We start from the raw sequence: 19,509 nt of genomic DNA on the forward strand, positions 1-19,509 counted from the left end.
CAGCCTTTAATACATAGGGAAAGACAAAAGAAGCAGGACTTGCTTGTATTCTGCAAGTTTAGAGACAGTGAAAAAATCAACACTTATTTACAGAAATTGTGTTTGACTGGAGCTCAGCTGGAAGTCTGGGCTCTACTGGATTAGTGGGATCCACGAAGAGGCAAAGGGGGTGAGGCTCTGATGTGGGCAGCACTGAGTTTGGCAGTTAAGAGGGCAGGCTCTGGACTGTTCAGAGCTCAGCAGTATGTTCTCCTGAGGGATCCTGGGTGAAGTAGGGACCCTTTCCACAACTCACAGGGGAACTGGAGCTGATAATAAAAACTCCGCCATGGGGTTACTATGTACCTAAAGCAAACCATCCCAGAACGGGACCCTTGGGGAGATCTGGCTAGTCTTGTGATGATCAACAGCCCTGCAGCTGTACCAGTGGTATACAGAAGAGATTCGTGTAGCTGCACAAATTTTTAAAAGTTTGGGGAAACAATCTCTTTGTTCCTCGATTCTTTTCCTCTCTCTTCGCCATTTTGGTCTGTCCTTTTGCTGCTGCTTTTCCCTCCATTCTACCCCCTGCCTTGGCTCTTCTCTGCCCTCTCCCAGGGCAGAAGTTTCAGAGGAACGGGCTTGATTCCAGAGCAGGGGGCCTCTTTGCGTCAACTTGGCTCGTCGCCATCAGGGGCTGCTCTTCTCTCTCTCTCCAGCTGTCCCTACGTGGAGTGCACCCACTGATCATGTGTCTAGCCCCTCTCTAGTTCGCTCTGGTGTACCTCTTGTCTGCTGTTCTTCATGTACCCAATAGTAAGCATAGTAATAACCGGTCTACCATCTCCCTCACATACAAACTGGCCTGACAGTTCTCCAAGCTCAGAACATTCATCTCCTTCCATATCCTTTCTGGTCTAATCATCCTGTCTCTGACCTCACATTCACTTTGCAGACTTGGTCCTAACCCTCAATTCCTTGGGCATCTTAGTCTACCTGGCCTCAGCAAATTCCCCTCTCCCATTTCTTTCTTTTCCTAACAGCAGAAATTATATCACTGTGTTCACTGGAAACCTACAGCAGTGTCAATATCTCTCCCCTCTAAAAAAATGTCATTCGTGTCATTTATCCCGAGGAAAAGAAATCACATCCACAGAAAAGAAAGTCATTTCAATTGTACCTTGTTTGCAAAGACCCACATACCCCTTGAATCATGCAGAAGTTCCCCATCGTGAAATTGACATCACTCTAGTCCCATCTGTCTTACTGCTCCTCCTACCCCCCTTCCATCCCCCTCCACCCGCCACATTCCCAGGGCTCCAGGAAGATATATGGGCCTAAATCAGAGCAGGCTGGTTGCCCAACTCAGAAGCTTCGCCCTTTGGCTCCACAGTTTGCCATCAGACCTCAGACTCCAGATTCCCCTTTCCTTCCCCCAATAGCTAACTGAAATCTTTGTTCTTTGCTCACATTGGGCTGGTCTGACACAGATGGACCTGGTCATCTTTAATGGCCAGACTTGATTTCTGCCTAGAGAGGCACATGATGGCTTGGGAAGAGGCAGAAAAATTAGATTCTTGTATCTTATAGTGATGACCTTTGATTGAGTCACATCCCTACTTTTTAAAAATGGTTTTGGTCAAGCAAACCATAAAAGGTTTGCTCTAAAAAGCCCTTAATATTCTCTCAATTTGAAGGCGTTTCTAATTTGCTTTGTTCACTTGATGTGTGTGTGTATCTGTGTGTGCCTGTGTTTGGTGGTTCAGGGTTTTTTCTCTTTGTACTTACACCCTCCTCCTCATGGCAACATGAAGGATGGTGATTGCTTTTTGTGGTGCCTAATACATTGCTCTCCACTCAGTGAATATTGTTACCTGACTCCCATCCCAACCCTGGGGGAATCTGGATTCACAGAGGAATAGAGCCTTCTTACAATCTGGAGTATGCTTGTAATTTTACTTTTGAAGCACCTGCTTCCCAGAGGAATAGCCAATGATTGATGTCAGTGTCAGAAGCCCAGATGCACACACTCATACATCAGCTGTGCAAGTACATAAACAGCTCATCCAGCAGGCCAGAGCTGACTCACCCATTTGCTCCCCTATGAAAAGAGAGGGGTGATAGGAAACCTAGGGCAACAGCAGAAAACAGACAAAGGAGAAGGATTTAGAAGAGGATTGGGTTTCTGCAAGTGCACCCAGTTTTTTCCTCCCTCACCTTCTGCTGAGGGCAGCAATAACAGGCTAAGGTCTGAGGTCTGTAATTGTATTGCTGTGTGACCAGGATTATGGGGAGTCGTTTGGAAAGTTTGTCCTGGGAGTGTGCTGCCATCTTGTTCTCATGCTGCATGTACATGGGTATATATAGCTCTACACACATATCTTCATCCTTCTATGGTACAGACGATGGCTACATATCCTTTGAAGTGTATGTGACCTACATAGGCTAAGCTCACACTATGACATTTGGTCTCTTTGGAGAGCAAGTCCATGTTGATTCCAGCAGTATGGAGTGGCAGTGACTGGTTGTTGCTAAGAAAATGTCTGAAAAGTGAGGATACTATTAAGGCAGAAGGACGGAAAGCAGTCCAGCAGTTTGCGAGTCGAGCTTGCGAGTGTGAGGGTGGTTTATCGGTAGCGGCAGGCCAAAGCATTGACGTTCTTGACCACATAAAAGCCCATGGTGACTGGGGGGATGACCAATGTCCGGCCGGCCCGCAGGGGGCGGGGCTTCAATTCTGGAAGGGCCCCATCATCCACCATCACTAAGGGTTGGCCATTCAGCTGTACTGACCTGTAGTAAAAAAAACAGTTTGGGATTCATTATTGCGTTTTAACAGAGGCATCAACAAAACCTGGGTTATCCCAGATGTCTAGTACATGCACAACATTTATTGACATTTACTATGCCCAGGTTCTGATCTATGTGCTTTATATTTTTGCTTGTCTATTACCAAATCTTTTATCATTAGATATCATTAGCACATTACACTGTTTTCATTTATTTACAGAAATTATACAAGGCAATGGTTTATCAACTATCAAAATTTAGCAATGTTGTTGAGCTCAAATGTTATTTTGGCTGCAAAAAAATATCTTTGGTTATGAAAAATAGTCAGAAAACTTACTGGATTTAATGTGTTTTTACAAATCTCCTGAGAAGTGTTAAGCTAAATTACATTTTATTCCTAAGTAACATTTAAAGTAGAAAAAAACACTAATATCTAAATAGTTTGTAATACTTTTTCGGTGATTTGTGTGTGTTTATTAACTGATCTCTTTTATAGGAAAACTGACTGGATGTTTATCACTTGTATATTAAGCATTGCAAAATAAAGGCAAGAGCTAATCGCCTTTTAGCAAAAATACTCTGTATATAATAAATATAAAACATATTATTTAGTGGTTGATAATTATCTCTACAAAATATAAAACAAAACATGTTTACAGGATTGTTTTTCAGATTGCAGCTGCCTGCTGGCATCCAAACTAAGGATTTCCCATAAACAAAAGCTGCTGTGCGATTCACTTAGTGATTAGTTTAGGTCAATCCATTTTTTTCTTTTATTCTTTTACCCCTTCTCCCTCCCACACCCCACAGTGGCACCATGCTATTAAAATCATTAAGTACCTGGGATTTACGCTTCATATCAAGACATACATCATCTGAATACCTTCAAATGATGTACAGTTCTTCATGTAAAAAAAGATGCTTTGTGGTCACACTTACTTCCGGAAGTAATAATATTCAAATAACCTGACATATCATGCTTTAGTAATTACAGAACCATGATTTTGACACATGGCAATTTATAAGTTAGGCAAATGTGAAATGCTAAAAGATGCGAACAGCTATTATTTTGTTTAATTTGGAGTGCTGCAAAATATAGGTAATGACTTTATTTTTTCAGTTAATACAACCAGTCCATGCTATAGCATACTGAATCATAAAAGACTTTTCAAAGTATACATCCAAGGAAGGCATGAACTTTACTAAGTACAAAACTTTGGCAAATCAATACAGCACCCTTTCAATACAATAATTTCAGATTTTTATATATATACGTGTAACATATGGAGTCATATATTACTTCAGTGATAATTTTCACTCCAAATGGTACTATTTAAGTACTAAATCTAAACACTATGGTTTTCAATGGTAGTTTATAGCAAGAGCAAGTTATTTTATACAAACAAATTAATCTTCTTTTAAAAGTATACAATTTCTCCTTTTAAATTGAGTTCCTTCCTGTAAGCAGTGGAAGTTTAATGCAGTAGGGCAATCGTGTGTATATAAAAGGTAGTGCTGCTTTGTTCTGGGGTTGGTCTAAAGCCATGTAGGTCAATGTGTGAAAAGCTTTTAAGTTCTACCTAAAGAAGATTCAACATGGCAATACCAATTTCAAAGTACTTTTTAAAAAATTGTAAAATTTTATTAGAACCCTTAAAATTAGACAGTCCTTTCAAATAACCTTAATTTTGGATGGTCTCTTTTATTTATTTAGAAGCCCTGCATCTTTTTGTTTTGATCAAAAGACACATACCCTTTCTTCAGCCCATAAAAAATGTATTAGGTACATAAAAAAGGTACCTAAAAATAGTGATATATATATTTATTTTTTTTGCATAGGCAGGCACTGGAAATTATATATTTTTAAATGACAAATAAATAAATTCCTAGTTTGGAAAGACCTGAGGGATTTGATATTGTATAAAATTGTCATTATCATTTTTCTGTAAATGCTGCCAGCACCACTGATGTCCTTATGCTTCCTTTTGTCAAAGCTGTCAAGTCTTCAGTCTTGGCATTTGATTTATGTATTACCCATTCCATGGCTTCTCACCCTTTATTAGCATATGAAGAAACTTTACTTGTTATCAGTCCTTCCAGCTAACTGATAGAGGCTGATTCTTCCCACAGGATTTTGGATTTTTGAGTCAAAAAAGTTTTTTTTTCTGGGTTTTGAAGATGTGGTTTACAAACCACATAACCATGTAAGTCTTTCATCTACTGAAATCATATTTGTAAATGAAATATTAGTGGATATAAGTTCCACGGTTCTCTCTACAGGACCAACTTCCAAACGTTCCTGCACGTATCTTTTGGTTCGTGCTTTACCAAAATAAGAGATTTCACAATGGAACTCAGGCCCCACTCTGTGCTGAGTTTATGACTACAACTTTCCAGAGGGATTATATGTCTGCTCAATATTTCTCCCAGGGTTCCTAGGGTTTGATGTTTCTGCTTCACAGCTGTTGTAACAGATTCCCATGGGTGATCAAAGACATGCTCTGACGTCCATATCTTCATGGTGCAGTTGACAGGTGCAATGTCTGGGTAGTGCTAGGGGACAGTGAAGCAAGAGGCAACATTTGTCCTTGCCCCAACCCCGCAGCCACCGGTGCTTTACATTCATAATCATCCTAATGACCGTTTGAGGAAATTAACAATTATTGTCCCCATTTCACATAAAGTGACTGACTTGTCTGAGGTCATATAGCTCAGCGGTCTGGGAGCCAGGATTTGAACACATGTTCCAGAGACAAATCATTTAGATGAATGAAAAGTCTCTATGATGCAGAAGCTGTAAACAGTCTCATGCCTTTTCAATTTTTTTTTTTAAATCATACTAGCAGCCCAGCTTGACTTTTTTACCTAAAGAGTTTTTATCTGTGGGATGGTACATAGACTTAAGATGATGCTGGAAATCTTCTATTTAACTAGTATCTTTAATTTAATAATTTATTTGACAGATTGGGGAATTGATATTATTTTGCTTGTCTAGGGTTGTTCTGAAGGGGAATAGAGACATATCTAATGATTCTCTCTAATCTAAGAGTGAATCTTTACATTTAATACTTAATAGATGTTTCCATCTCAGCAATATACGAAGTAGGTGATAAAAGAAGGTATTTGTGATCACAGTTCACCTATTTTTATTGCTTTTATCCTTCCTGTGTAGCAGCCATTTTCTGCTCTAAGTAGGAAGAAACATAAACAGAGAAAGACAGAGAAAAAGGAAAGACAGAGAAAAAGGAAACTGTTTAACAAACTCATCTTAGGCCAGATTTGAGAGAAAACGCCACCAATACTTGGCCTGGGGTATAGATCCAGGCAACTTCCCCAATCTTCTTGACTTGGGGTGTGACAGTCAAGTACCCAGGTTGAAGCTCAGTTTTATGGGTCAGGAGAAAGTCCAGAACCAGGCCACCAGCTGGAAATATGGTTGTGTGTCACCCTCAGAAATTCAACATTGAAAAGTGATGGCTGTTTCTGGGATTTGCCCACCCTTCAATGTGATGACATTGCATGCCATCATCTGAGTTGTAAAGATAAAATGTACATTGATATGGAGAGGTCTTTTATTAGTGTTCCTTTTGTGCTATGAATCATAGGTTCAGAGTGAGATAATCAGACCCATGCCCAATAGAGCAGTGAATTCCCAGAGATAAGCATGTTATAAATCACTCCCAATGGAGAGGGAGGCAGTGAAGCAGCTCCAGGCCTGAACTGCCCTGGGTAGCTTTGGGCCCAGTTCAGACCACAAAGATCAAGAGGAAGGAGTCCCCTTCTCTTGTTGGCATTGCTGCTTTTACCAGAAACTGGTTTAGTCAGAAATGATGAGGGCATCCTATTCGAAGAGTCAGGCCTGCCTCTGGAAGTGTCCAGGTGGGAGAATGGAGATCGAAGATCATTGCTCACCTCAACAAATGTGCAGGGAGCTTTTCTTCTGTATGCGAGTGATTTTTCCTGGTGAAGACAGCCTATTCATTGGATGGCAGACCAGGTGAGAGGTAAGAGTTCAGTTGCAAAAGACACCCATACAGGTCTTCATAGTTGTATTTTTATTATTTCATCTTAGGTGAAGTGAATATCCAACAATCAGATATGGACAAATACAAGTTCAATAACACTGATTAATCCAAGGCACAATCAAATTTATATCAATACTTTGCTTTAAAACCTTCAATGATCCTTTTCATCTTTGGAATTAGGTACAAACCTACTCCCTGAGAAATTAGGGAATGTGATTTTAGATAGATGTTTCCAGAGTACTGACATCTTTGAGTCTTGGGAAGTGAGAAATAAAGGGTGTTAAACAAGCTTTTGGAATCAATACTGGTAACAAATAATCATTCTGGAACAGGCTCCACTCTGATTCTCATTGGATGATTAACAAGCTAACTCAGCTGTGGGTGGAATCCAGGGAGCATGGTCAAGAGTCTGGACTGAAATCTCTAATTTCAGGAGCTAGGTCACTAACTTGACAAGTCCTGTCACCTCACTGTCCTGCAGTCTTTGCATCTGTAAAAATGCCATATAAGCTGCAGAGAGAGAATGAAATGAAATAAAAATACAAGAGCTCTGAAAGCATAAAGAGCCATATGAGTTAGAGATGGTGCTTATGCTGTAATTCTTTTCATTGCTGTTATAGGTAAACTTTCTTTGGTCGTTAACATATTTGGCTGCTCTGTGGCATTGACATTACTCATGGTTCCCTTCTTAAAACTCTCTCTTTGCTTGGCATTCATAGGCTTTCCTTCTTTATTTCTAGATGCTGTTTCCTTTTTTTTTTTTTTTTAACTTTTTATTTATAATATAACATATATACAAAGCAAAGAAAGAAAAAAGCGATAGTTTTCAAAACACTCTTCAACAAGTAGTTACAGGACAGATCCCAGAGTTTCTCATGGGCTACCATGCCATCATCTAAGATTTTTCCTTGTTTCCTCCAGAACATTGGAGGCTAGAAGAAATAAATTTTTTTTTTATCATCACAATAGACTTTTTTCTTTTTTTTTTTTGTGAAAAATAGCAAGTATACAAAAAAGATGCTGCTTTCTATTTGAAGGGGTATTATTCCCCTCTACCTGCCTCTCAGATGCTTGGATTCCCCCTGCTTTATCCTCGGACCTCTCCTCTTCTCACACTATGTACACCCCCCTGGTTGCTATTACCCACACTCATGACTTTGACAATTCACATGCTGATGCTCCCAGACCTATATCTATGTCTGTGACAGTTTGAAACTGTTCTGTACCCCAGAAAAGCCAAGTTTTTAAATCCTCATTCAACATTACTAGGCGGGATCTTTTTAATTGTTTTCACGGAGATGTGACCCACACAATTGTTGGTGGTAACTTTTGATTAGATGGTTTCCTTGGAGATGTGACTCCACCCATTCAAAGTGGGCTTGCTTACTGGAGCCCTTTAAGAGGGAACCATTTCGGAAAAAGCTTTAGAGCCAACAGAGCCCACACAGTCAGAGACCTTTGGTGATGCAGAAGGAAAATGCTCCCGGGGAAGTCTTATAAAATGAAGAGAGAAAGCTAGCAGAAATTGCCATGTGCCTTCCCAGCTGAGAGAGAAACCCCGAATGTCATCAACCTTCTTGAGCCAAGGTATCATTTCCTGGAAGGCTTAGTTTGGACATTTTCACAACCTTATAACTGTAAACCTGCAACTTAATAAATTCCCCCTTTTAAAAGCCATTCCATTTCTGGTATATCGCATTCTGGCAGCTTAACAAACTAATACAATGGCCTAGATCCTTCTTCTGAACTTATGTATCTCTACTTGATGTCCCATCAGAACTTCCAAGTCACAATATTCAAATTCAAAATCTTCTTTTCAAATCCTGTCTTAGCTCTGCCTTTATTATCTTTATGATGGGACCACAATACTTCCAATTATCCAAGCCAGAAACTTGGGAGTCATCCAAGACTTCTCCCGAAATTCCCATATCTACTGTCACAAAGTCAAATAAGTTCTACCTTTCAATATATTTCATATCTGCTCCTTTCTCTCCATTCACTGCTACTCCTATAGCTCAGGGCTTTATCGTGTCTCATTAGGTCTACTGAAAAGCCTTCTAACCTGTTTTCTCGCATGTGGCCTTGCCTTCCGCTCCTTTGCTTTCCACACTGCTGGTAGAGCAATCCACTGATATCACTGCACTGCTTCAAACTCTCCAACTCCCCATCCTTTATACCTTCATGTGCAGGACGAAGCCTAGCTCCAGAAACCTCTCCAGACTCAGATTTTGCCAGTCCCCCTTACACCAACTCTACATGGAAAACAGACCTCTGGGTGTGCGTGTGGGGTCAGGATTTCATTAATATATGCATGAACAAAGATTGTTTTGGAATGAAAAAAACATAAATCTTGCCCAGAGATGAGGTAAATATGTCTCAAATGAAAATGTAAGCAGCTGCTATTGAGATTAAAATACACAAATTAATTTAAAGTGAACTAAATATTTTTTCAAATGTAAACACAAGGAGACATTGTTGGGATAAATAAGTCACAAGTTCACTTTAAACTGCTATAAAATTCCTAATAGCTTTTTTTGAGGGGGAGGGGACACCATGTTCTTTTTTCAACCAATTTTAAAAGAACAATTACTATAATGTGGGGGAACCATGACATTGTTGACATTAAAAGGAAGCCCTTGTACTTGAAGAATCCAGGCACCCTTCCCCCAGCATGACCAAATTAAATGGCACAATTCTGCTTCAGGGGTCTTTACATATGGTGCTTCCTCTACTTAAGACACAGCCAGGTCTCCTTTACTGCTTGACAAACTGCAGTGGCTCTTTCCTGAGTCAGCTCACATGTTGCCTCCTCTACGAAACCTTCTCGGACCCTGGGCTGGGTTAGGAGGCCCACCTCTGGGCTCCCTGAGCACCCAAAATTTACTTATACGATGGCCCTCATCACCCTGAATTGTAATGATTTACCTGCCTCTCTTCCTCATTGGGCTGTAAGCTTGGTGAGAAAAGGGGTATCTTTACCCCCTGAATCCTCAGTGCTTAACAAGGTGCTTTACACATAGTAGAGGCTAAAATAATATTTTCTGAATAAGTGAATGGGGTTTGGAATCTCTTTTGCATTATTTCTTGCCCTCCTGTGTTGAGTTTCTACAGCTCTAAAGAGGCTCCCTGGAGGCTCACCGAGTCATTACAGATTTCATTAATGTACCAATTTCTCTTGCTCTCAGTGGCTCATGGAGATGTTAGATAAGACCCAACCTATGGCTGATTCTCACAGGCTCTCACTAGATACCGGATCTCAACCTGACATGAGGCCATTGATCATTGCTAGTGTTTTTCATCCTTAAAGCTGTATGACCACCTCTTGGCTAAGTCAAGGTGGGTTAAATTTGTGAGTAAGATTTTTGGAAATCCTTGAGTCCTAATAGAACTTTTTTTTTTTTTTTTTGAGTCCTCATAGGTTCTTATCTGCAAAGTCCCTTTGTTAGTAAAGACAGACCATGTTCTTTACCACCTCTATCCTAATTTTTCTCCTTATATTTTTCCTTTAGTATTTATTTGATTACCCAGTGAAGTCATGTCATGCTAAATAGTACAATAATCTGTCATTTGTTTAGCATCAAACAGTTTGTAAGTTTGCAAACATAATCATATTAATGGTAGAAATCACCAATTACAGAGCACTTTCTAGGCCAAAGGCACTATGCTATGATTTACTTTTATGATGTCATTTAATCTTTACAAATTGAGGCAGGCACTAGCTTCCTTATATTACAGATGAGGAAACTGAAAGTTAGAGGGTCTAAAACTCACCTGCGTCACACTCCCAGTATGCTAGTTTGAAATTGTTAGATATCCCAGGAAAGCCATGTTTTCTTTCCTGGTCTGGTCTTGTGGGGGCAGACCTAATGCTTAAGGTTTAAATTTTGATTGGATTGTTTCCATGGAGATGTGATGCTCCCATTTGTGGGTGTGACCTTTTGATTAGATGGAGCTGTGACTACACGCATTCAGGGTGGGTCTTGATTAGTTTACTAGAGTCCTTTAAAAGAGGAAGTATTTTGGAGAACCCTCAGACCAGATGTTTGGAGAACAGTTGCTTCAGAACTGACAGAGACATGGATGTTTGGAGATGTTTGGAGTGCCGACAGAGAAAGCAGATGCCTAGACATGGGCAGAGCCCAGCAGATGTTGTCATGTGCCTTTCCATAAGCCAGAACCTGGAGAGATCCAAGAGAAGCCAAGAGAAAAACCCCAACCGCAGAGAAGCCATGTGAGGAACCCCCACAAGAAACAGACTGAAAGCAATGGAGCCCAGGAACAAGGGACCAGTAGATGTCAGCCACATGCCTTCTCAACTGACAGAGATTTTCTGGATGGCATCAGCCTTTCTTGGGTGAAGGTAACCTCTTTTTGGTGTCTTAATTTGGACATTTTTCTGGTCTTAGAACTATAAACTTGCAACATAATAAATTCCTTTTATAAAAGCCTTTCCATTTCTGGTATATTGCATTCTGGCAGCTTTAGCAAACTAAAACACTTGGTAGAGCTGAGATTTGCACTAATGCCCCCAATCATAGTCCTTTCTGCCTCTCTTGCCTCATGTGGTTGCCAAAGAGTCTTGTGAGATACACAGGGCAAATACTATTATTATTGTAACTTTACTATTGAGACAGGGTCAGAGAAGTCAACTGGCTTGGGCAATGTCACAGAGCTAATAAGTGGCTAAGCCTAGCCTCAAATTCAGACCTTCTGACACCTCTTTCTGCTAATTCCAGATGGTACTTACCAAGATTGTGTTTCTTTCTTTGAAAACGTTTCTTATCGTATTTCCATCACATCTGGGGCCTCCTTATTGGCCCAGTACTTTTCAAACCAAATGCAAAATGATCCAGCCTATGTTGAACTATTTTATCTTAATTCCCTAGCTTTCCTGCATTGCCGAGAGTATTTAAATTATCCAAATATTAGGACAACTGCATTTTATCACCATCTGTTTTTACAAAGACTGAGTTACTTACCAATTCCTAAACTAGTTTTCTTTATTTTGCATGTTATTTGAAAAGGGATTCAGTTTCTCAATTTCAAGTCAAGACCTCTGCTTCCCAGGTCTCTGTGGGAGCCCCTTGGCCTGGTCACTCTCTCTTCCCCCCACCCCCACCTGTCTATAATCTCTGGTCTTCATGTCTTATCATGATTCTTGATACTAAAGGATATTTAATCAAGATTTCAACTGTTCTGAGGTCCTGGGGAAGCAAGTCTAAGTAAGCATGCCCTTTCCCAATCTTGGAGCTAAGTTGTGGGGATGCTGGTTTGGTGCAGGGTGAACTTTTCTGGGTTACCCACTCACTACAGGGGAAGCCTGTACATTATTGGGAGCAGCCTTAGGAACTGGTGTGTGCTGCAGGTCACATATTTTGAGGCCTTGAGCAAAAGGTGAAGGGATTTAGAGATTAACTAGGTTAGTCTCAACCACTTTTAGAAGTTACTTGCCTTCTCTGAGCCTTGGTTTCCCTATCTGTAAGATGAGGGGTGACAGACCAGATGAACCTAAGATCTCTTCTGGCTTGACATTTTTTTCAGGTGGGTTACCCATAGCCTCACAGCTGGCTCAAGGCAGAGTGACATCAAATCCAGAACCTCCCTAGCAAATAGGAATCTGACCATGACGCTCATCTGTCTAAACGTTCAGTGGCTCCTGTTGATCTTAGTACATAGTTCTAAGTCCTTCAAAATCCCCTCAAGAAGCAGGCCCCTATAGCCTCACTCTAGCTCCCACCCATTCCAGTGTCCCCAGTGTGCACCCCCTCCTTTCAGTATATGTTGCAGTTCCTTCAACTCATCATGGTTTCTCCAATCTCAGGGCTTTTGTACAAGTTGTTCCCTCTGCCTGGACCCCTCTCTACACTCCTTCTCCCCTTCTAGCTTCCTTCTCCTGGCTAACACATACTTGTCCTTCAGGTCAGGAGTAGGTGCCTCTGCAGTGTGCTCCCACAGTACTCAGACTTCCTGGTTCACCCACTCACTACAAGGAATTGAGACCACTGCATGCAGGCCCCCGTCTTCCCTAGATAGGAAGGCCATGTCTCATCCCTCTCACGTTCTTCTGTCCACAACTCACATGGTAGACCCTCAACAAAAGAAGACTTGGATATAAATATGTGGGCAGATGAACCTTGACCTTGAAGGAAAAGACCCTGGCTTGTAAAGCCAGAGACTTGTGCTGTTGTCCCGGTCATTAAAACTGCAGATCTGGAAATGTTACCAGCCAGTTCTGATATCAGTTTCTGGACTGTTAAATGAGGCAGGGAAGAGAAAGAGGGAGAGGAGGAGAGGAAGGAGAGGGAGATACAGGGAGGAGGCGGGAAGCAGAGGGGCAGAAGGAATAGTAATATGGATGTGTGGCTCCTTTTGCTGCTCCATAACCTGCACAAGCCTCCTGCTTCCGACTCTACTTCTAGTGTGCTTTCCCATCTGCCACTAGAGGTCACTTTTGTTCCACAAAAAGGTGCCGGGAAAGGCCTACACCCCAATGGCTCCCAGGAAGCCGGAATGCTTCTGCTCCCACAGCCCGAATTCCCAGTCGGGAGAAGGCCAGGAGATGTGCCCTTCACTTGGCTTCCCAGAGAAACAAACCACAGTATCAATCAAATCCCAACAAAAACTTCGTTGCGGCCGACTTGGCAGGGGTCCAACCTGGAATGTAGCCTAATATTAAGAAAACGTGCGAAGCCGAGCTGCAATTCCTGCCGGGGGTGCGGGCTTCCCGGCCAGTATGCAGAGAGAGGAGGGGGCCAGGCGCAGGTGCGCAGTTGGCTGAGCCGGTGAGACGCGGCGCTGGTTTTCTCCCCGGTCGGGGGTCCCTGGCCGCCTCCGCCCCGGCCCACCCCGCTGGCTGCGCACCTGTTTGAGTTTTACGGGCCCCAGAGGCCAGAGCTGCCCCCTTGAGGCCCCCTCATTGAGTTAGGAAGCTGGTATGTGCAGCTGCCCAGCCTTTCTCCAGGTCAGGGGCAGGTTACAGCTGGGTGGGAGTGCAGAGGTTTTGAGTACAGGGGGTCTTTTCTCCCATCCCCAGTTCTAGGGTACGTGTGCATCTAGAGCAGCTTGGAGGGGAAGTTCAAACATTTGCATGTTCTTTGAGTAAGGGCCACAAAGCCAAGGGTGACTGGCCAGGAATGGCTGCTGCAGTCTAGTGTCTCTGGGTCCCATGTGCCTGGCTGGGACAAAGGCTCTAGGATGCTCAGGACCCTGTCTTGGGCCATCCAACTCCTCAGGAGTCATGGAAAAATCACTTCCTCTCACGTGTGTGCTGAGGCTTCTCCTATGTGCTTTTGCTCTCTCTGGAATCTGGGACAATCTATCCAACAGCCCATTCTTCCCTTAGGTCTCCTTAGATGTAGTCTCCTCCACTAGGCCTTATCTGAAAGCCCCGACTGGGTATCTGCACCTTCCTTTGGCCCTCTCTTCCTTCTTTATTTGTGTGGTTGAGTCATTTTGCTGCCAGATTGACTACAACTTGGCTCTAGGACTTTTTGCCTATGACAGTTGTCAATTAATGATTGTTGAGTTCCCCTCAATCAACCTCTCTAGGAATTCCCATGTGGCTCTCTGAATACTTGGATCCCCTCCTCTATTGTTGGTAAAGAGAAGAGACAAGAAGGGAAGAGAGAAAGTGTGGAAGGAATCTTCCCGTTCCCCTTATCCCTCTTCTTTGAAGGTCGTGGTAACTGAGGCACTTTGAGGCTGATAAGGTCATTTTCTCTTCACCCTACCCTCTACAGGGCTTGCTAAAACAATGAGGAATTTTGATCTGGCTTCTGCATCATTGACCAGGGAAAATGCAAGGATTTTTTTATGCACACAGAGCTGGGGGATTTTATAGGCAAGGTGTTAGGGATAAAGGCTTTTCCTGTAGTTAGGCTTGGGGGGCATGATTTTATCTGTATTCTATCCAAATCTTTGTAGCAATGGTCTGTACCATAATAAGATGCTACCAAAAGCATAATTGCTTAGAATAATTTAGCACACTTGGCAGAAAAGATGAGCGTTCAGCTAAGGAAATGGGATTTATACTGATATTATTCCTCTCAACAGGTGAGAGAATGATCTGGGGGCAGCTTGAGAAGAAAATATTACCCTGTGACCATCTCAAAGCAAAGCTCCATGTCATAGGCATACAACACTCAAACCACAGGACATGATAGGAACCAGTGATAAAAACCATGGAGACTTCAGTATGTGGTTAAATTTAACTATGTCCTATCCCATTGTAAAGCATTGGTGCTACGATCACCAACATTCACAAGTGGCATTTTATGAGGCATCACCTATAGCCCTATTGTTCTTTGTGTTGTATAAATTCAATTATACAGACTTAGTCCTTTCCCCCTAAGACACAGATCACTGAAACATGCAAATGTGTGGTCAGCCACATCATAATAAATACATTACAATAAGGAGAGGGGAAAGAAGAAAAATCAAATTCTTTCCCTGGATTTCAAGGTCTTTTGCATTCCTGACCTAATATATCTTTGTGGCCTCTCCCCTCACACCACAAAGCATCCTACACTCCAGTCCCATGAGATGATTTGCCACTTCAAACAAAATGTGCCTGGAACTTTCATACTTCCAAACCTTTTGTAAACTCATCTGGTTGTCTGGAATCGCCTTCTCTGCAGCATTCCCTAGAAGTATGGCTTCAAGCTCCTGCTCACTACAGCCCTTCAGCCCTGAGCCCTTCCCAGTTTCCTAGGTCAGAATTCACCTCTTCTTTCCTACTCCCTTCCCCTATGTTCAAGCCTCTTGTGGCCTGTCTTCTATTAGGGTTAATGTGTCCTCTGTGGGGAGGGAGCAATTTCCCCAGCCCTGGTTGTGTAGAGCTGGAAGAGGCAGGGTGAGGGTGAGGAGCCTCCGTTTGCAGCAGACTGCAGATGGGATGAAAAGAGGCAGGGAGGAAGAAAGGCAGATGCGTGTGCATGTGTGGGTGTGAATTTGTGTGCTCATGTGCGTGGACAGGTTTTCCATATATAAGAGTATAAGATAGAGTCCATAAGTCACACCCTACATTAGTTCCATTACTATATAGTCATGGTCCCTGTAAATTCATTCAAATGTATTAAGTCAAAGGAGTAAATATATCAGTTCTATTGGATTTTGACAAAGTATACCCTAGTCTAATATCAGGGTGGGTAGTTTACCCCAAAAGGAAAAAAAAACAAAAGGTATCTTCAGTGGCAAAGCCTCTGTTCTAGGACCCACAGATGTCAAAGTACAAAGGGTGTGTTGACCCTGAATCACTATTGCAGAGATAAACAGGGAAGAAGTAGTCTGCAAGGCATGTTGGTGTTGGGCAGTTGGTCCACAGTAAAGAGCTCCTGGCCCCTTTTCCAGAATAAGCTACATCCTGCTCCAGGCTTCCTAACATTTGCTTGACAAAGAAATACTTTTTCAGGGCCCAGACTCTGCTATAAGGATGAGCTGGGTTAGGACTTGTCAGTTCCCTGGGGCTTACATTTGTCAATTGCCCAAACCTCAGCCTCTGGAGAATGTGGAGAAAGGGGAGGACAAGAGCCATTTCTTCTCAGTCCCCCACAACTGCCTACATACTCTGCTTCCTTGCCTGTCAGTTTAGGATCAACTGTTCAGAAAAATGTTAGTTTTACCCTAAAGTGCTCATTTTACTAGTGTTTAGTCTGGGTCATTTGGGATAGCATGGAAATTTCTGCCGCAATGAGAGTCCCCAAGCAGGGTGGGGGGGGTGGGGGGGGTGGGAAGGGGAGACCACAGGCTTGATGGCCAGCCATGCAGAGAGAGTCCAGCTGCTCCAAATGAGCTGGCAGAAAATGTATTCTGGAGCTGAGACCAAATGAAAAACTCACGGAAAATAACAGCAAAGACCCTGGATTCCTGGATATCTTTGTTTAAGATGTCATGTCAGTGTAAAATATAAAAGCACTTTATAATCCTCTAATCGTCACAGAGATCTGCACAGTACTAATCTGGGAGTTAAAACAAAACAAACAATAAAACTTTGGGAGCCAGTACTCATCCTTCCATTCAGGCACTGAGAACTCCCAGGGGCTCATGGCATGGCATGTTCACACCTTTGGCAAAATGGCTTGGTGCCTGAATGAAGAAAATAATCTGGGAGAAATCAAAGATGCAAATCAGCTGGGATCTTGTTGCAGGGTTTTATAGAGGGACAGTGGTTCTCAACCTCAGTCACATATTTGAATCATCTGGGGAGCTTTAAAAAATATTGGTGCCTGGGTCCCAGCCCAGAGATTTTGATTTAATTGTTCTGAGGTGCAGCTTGGGCATTGGGATTTTTAAAGCTCCCCAGGTGATTCCAAAATGCAGCCAAAGTTGGGAACCATGGATAAAAAGAAGGGGTGGGAATATGTTTGCAGCTGGGGGCACACAGGAATCAAATAACTTTCTAACCATTATATTCTGAACTTAATTAGAATAAAAAAAGGTTTTCCTTCTCTTTCTGAGCACCCTGATAGGAAGCACATTTTTTAACCTAAAAGGAAGATGTGAACTTTTCAAGGCAAGTTTTAGTTGTTGTTGTTGAATAGACTGAAGCGAGCATTTTGCTCTTTCAGCAGAACTGCTTAATGTAATGTTTTTTTTCCCCTCTAGATTGTATATTGGCGAGATGTGTATGTGCCGCAGTGTGTACCAGGGAGGAATGTGTGTGGCACTTTATAGGGTGAATTGAAAACTGAGTCAGAGAAGGATTCGCAACAATAACAAACCCGCTGTGTTTAACTCTGAAAAGAAAACCTTTTTTCTTTTCTTGAAGGGTAAGTTCTATAAGGCACTTAGATTTCTTCCAGTTCCTGGGTTGTGTCACATATAGCTCTTCACAGACAAAAAGTGGTTCAAGTTTTCTCAAGGAAAACTAAGGGGATTTAGAATATATCATTCAGTACCCTACCCTCACCCTTTTTTCCAAATATGCATATAATTATTTACTTGGATAAAACCAAATACATTGGTTATAGCTGTAATCTCTTTATGAGCCACAGAACACCTCAAATTATCACAAGTGGAGTGCAAGGGTAGTTCAGTGGTAGAATTCTCGCCTGCCATGTGGGAGACCTGGATTCGATCCCTGGCCCATGCACTTCCCAAACTAACAAACAAGCAAAACAAACAAACAAATAAAGCAAAATAAAAATTCCAGAAATGGTGCTGCAGTAAGGGGATACTCACATGGAAAAAGAATGAAACGTGACCCCTGCCATACAGCATACAAAAAAAAATTATCACAAGGATTAACAGAATCTAAACTCCTCTAAGTTTTGAAGAGTAACCTTGCATTAACTGAAGATTTGTAAGGCTCGTTTTTCTATATATTTATTTCTCTTTCTACTTCCTATGTATTTATATTCTATTTTCACAGTGTCTATTTCATATCCTCCTAACTGGAACACTAGTGCAAACGTTGTCGTTTAAGGTCAGTACCACTTTCCTAATCCCTCTGAACCAGCTTGTAAATCTCTCTGGTCCCGGGCATTTTTCTTGCCACTTGGAGCTCCAAGCCTCTGCAGCTTGTGTTTCCTCTGCGGGGCTGGCTCTGAGTGGCCTTTCGAAGGGGGCTGAGCATGGTGTGACTGCATCTGCACCAGCAGGGCCTTTTCCTCCAGGTAAGATAAGTCTCCGTTCTAAGACTTGCTTTTTAAAAAAGAATCCTGTTTTTTTTTTTCCCCCTGATATTTTAAATCAATCCAGCACCTGAAGCCCTGAACAGGTTAAATAGGTGCCCTCATTCACTCTGGGCTTGAATATCACAACTGCTGACGCTCCTTCCATACATCAAAACAAATTCCACGTGGATTAAACAGATGAATATTAAAAATGAAGCAAAAAAAGAAGCTAGAAGAAAATAAAGATGCATATTTATCTGATTTGAGGAAGATAAATACATATGCATGTGTGAATGGAAGAAAAGACAAAGCAAAAGATAAATAGATTTAACTATATATTAAAAGGGGACATTTCTGTATGTCAGGATAATACCTGAAAAGTAAAATATTTGAAACATCGCAAATAAAATACTGGAGAAAATATTTTCAATTCATAAGATTGATAGCACTGGGGAAATCTCCTTATATTAGAAAAAACTTACAAATCATTAAGAAAACAGACTAAAACCTAATAGAGGACACAGGAAATTCATAAAAGCAGCCCAAATGGCTAACAGATATGGAAAATCTTTAACCTCACTAATACTAAAATAATATAAATTAAAATAAGGATAATATTTTTCATTATGAGATTATAATTCTAAAATGTTACTGTTGTGTTAGTGAGGTAAATTGTAATAACGAAAGGGGTTTGCGTTTTCTACTTTTTAGACCTCTTCAACTTAGCTTGTCTGAGGTAAGAAAATTGAACAGTCATAAGTGATAAAGTTCTCTAACTCAGTGGATTCCAAGGTAAACAGGATGGTGAGCAATCTGGAAACCAGGCCATTTGAAGAATGGGTGAAGGATCTGAGAGTGTTTAGCTTAGACACCAGAGCTCTAAGGGGAGATATACAGAAAAAATGTCATAAAGAAGAAGGTATAAATTCTGCTTAATTTTTCTAAGGTATGGGTGGAAACGGCAAACAAACAAGCAAAACAAAAAGAAACAGCCTTCGGCCTCATTTAAGGAGGATTTTTTCCTATAATCAGAGCTGTCCTGTCCTGGAGTAGGCCAATTCACAAAATAAGCTGTCTCAACAAATTGAAAGGCTTTTTGACTG

The 19,509-nt window shown here is 41.7% G+C and overlaps 1 protein-coding gene and 1 pseudogene across 1 annotated transcript in view; both read right to left on the reverse strand.

The window, feature by feature from the left end:
• Positions 1–1,143: 1,143 nt before the first annotated feature.
• HPSE2 (heparanase 2 (inactive)) overlaps positions 1,144–19,509 on the reverse strand; it is a 771,963-nt gene continuing 753,597 nt past the window's right edge. Inside the window, exon 12 of the mRNA XM_077125704.1 lies at positions 1,144–2,772. Coding sequence (XP_076981819.1) covers positions 2,607–2,772 — 166 coding nt within the window. The 3' untranslated portion in view covers positions 1,144–2,606. The remainder of the gene's footprint in view (positions 2,773–19,509) is intronic.
• On the reverse strand, positions 4,705–5,289 carry LOC143653178 (PRELI domain containing protein 3B-like; annotated as a pseudogene).

This window comes from Tamandua tetradactyla, chromosome 13, assembly GCF_023851605.1.
Source record: "Tamandua tetradactyla isolate mTamTet1 chromosome 13, mTamTet1.pri, whole genome shotgun sequence".
NCBI classification, from domain to species: domain Eukaryota; kingdom Metazoa; phylum Chordata; class Mammalia; order Pilosa; family Myrmecophagidae; genus Tamandua; species Tamandua tetradactyla.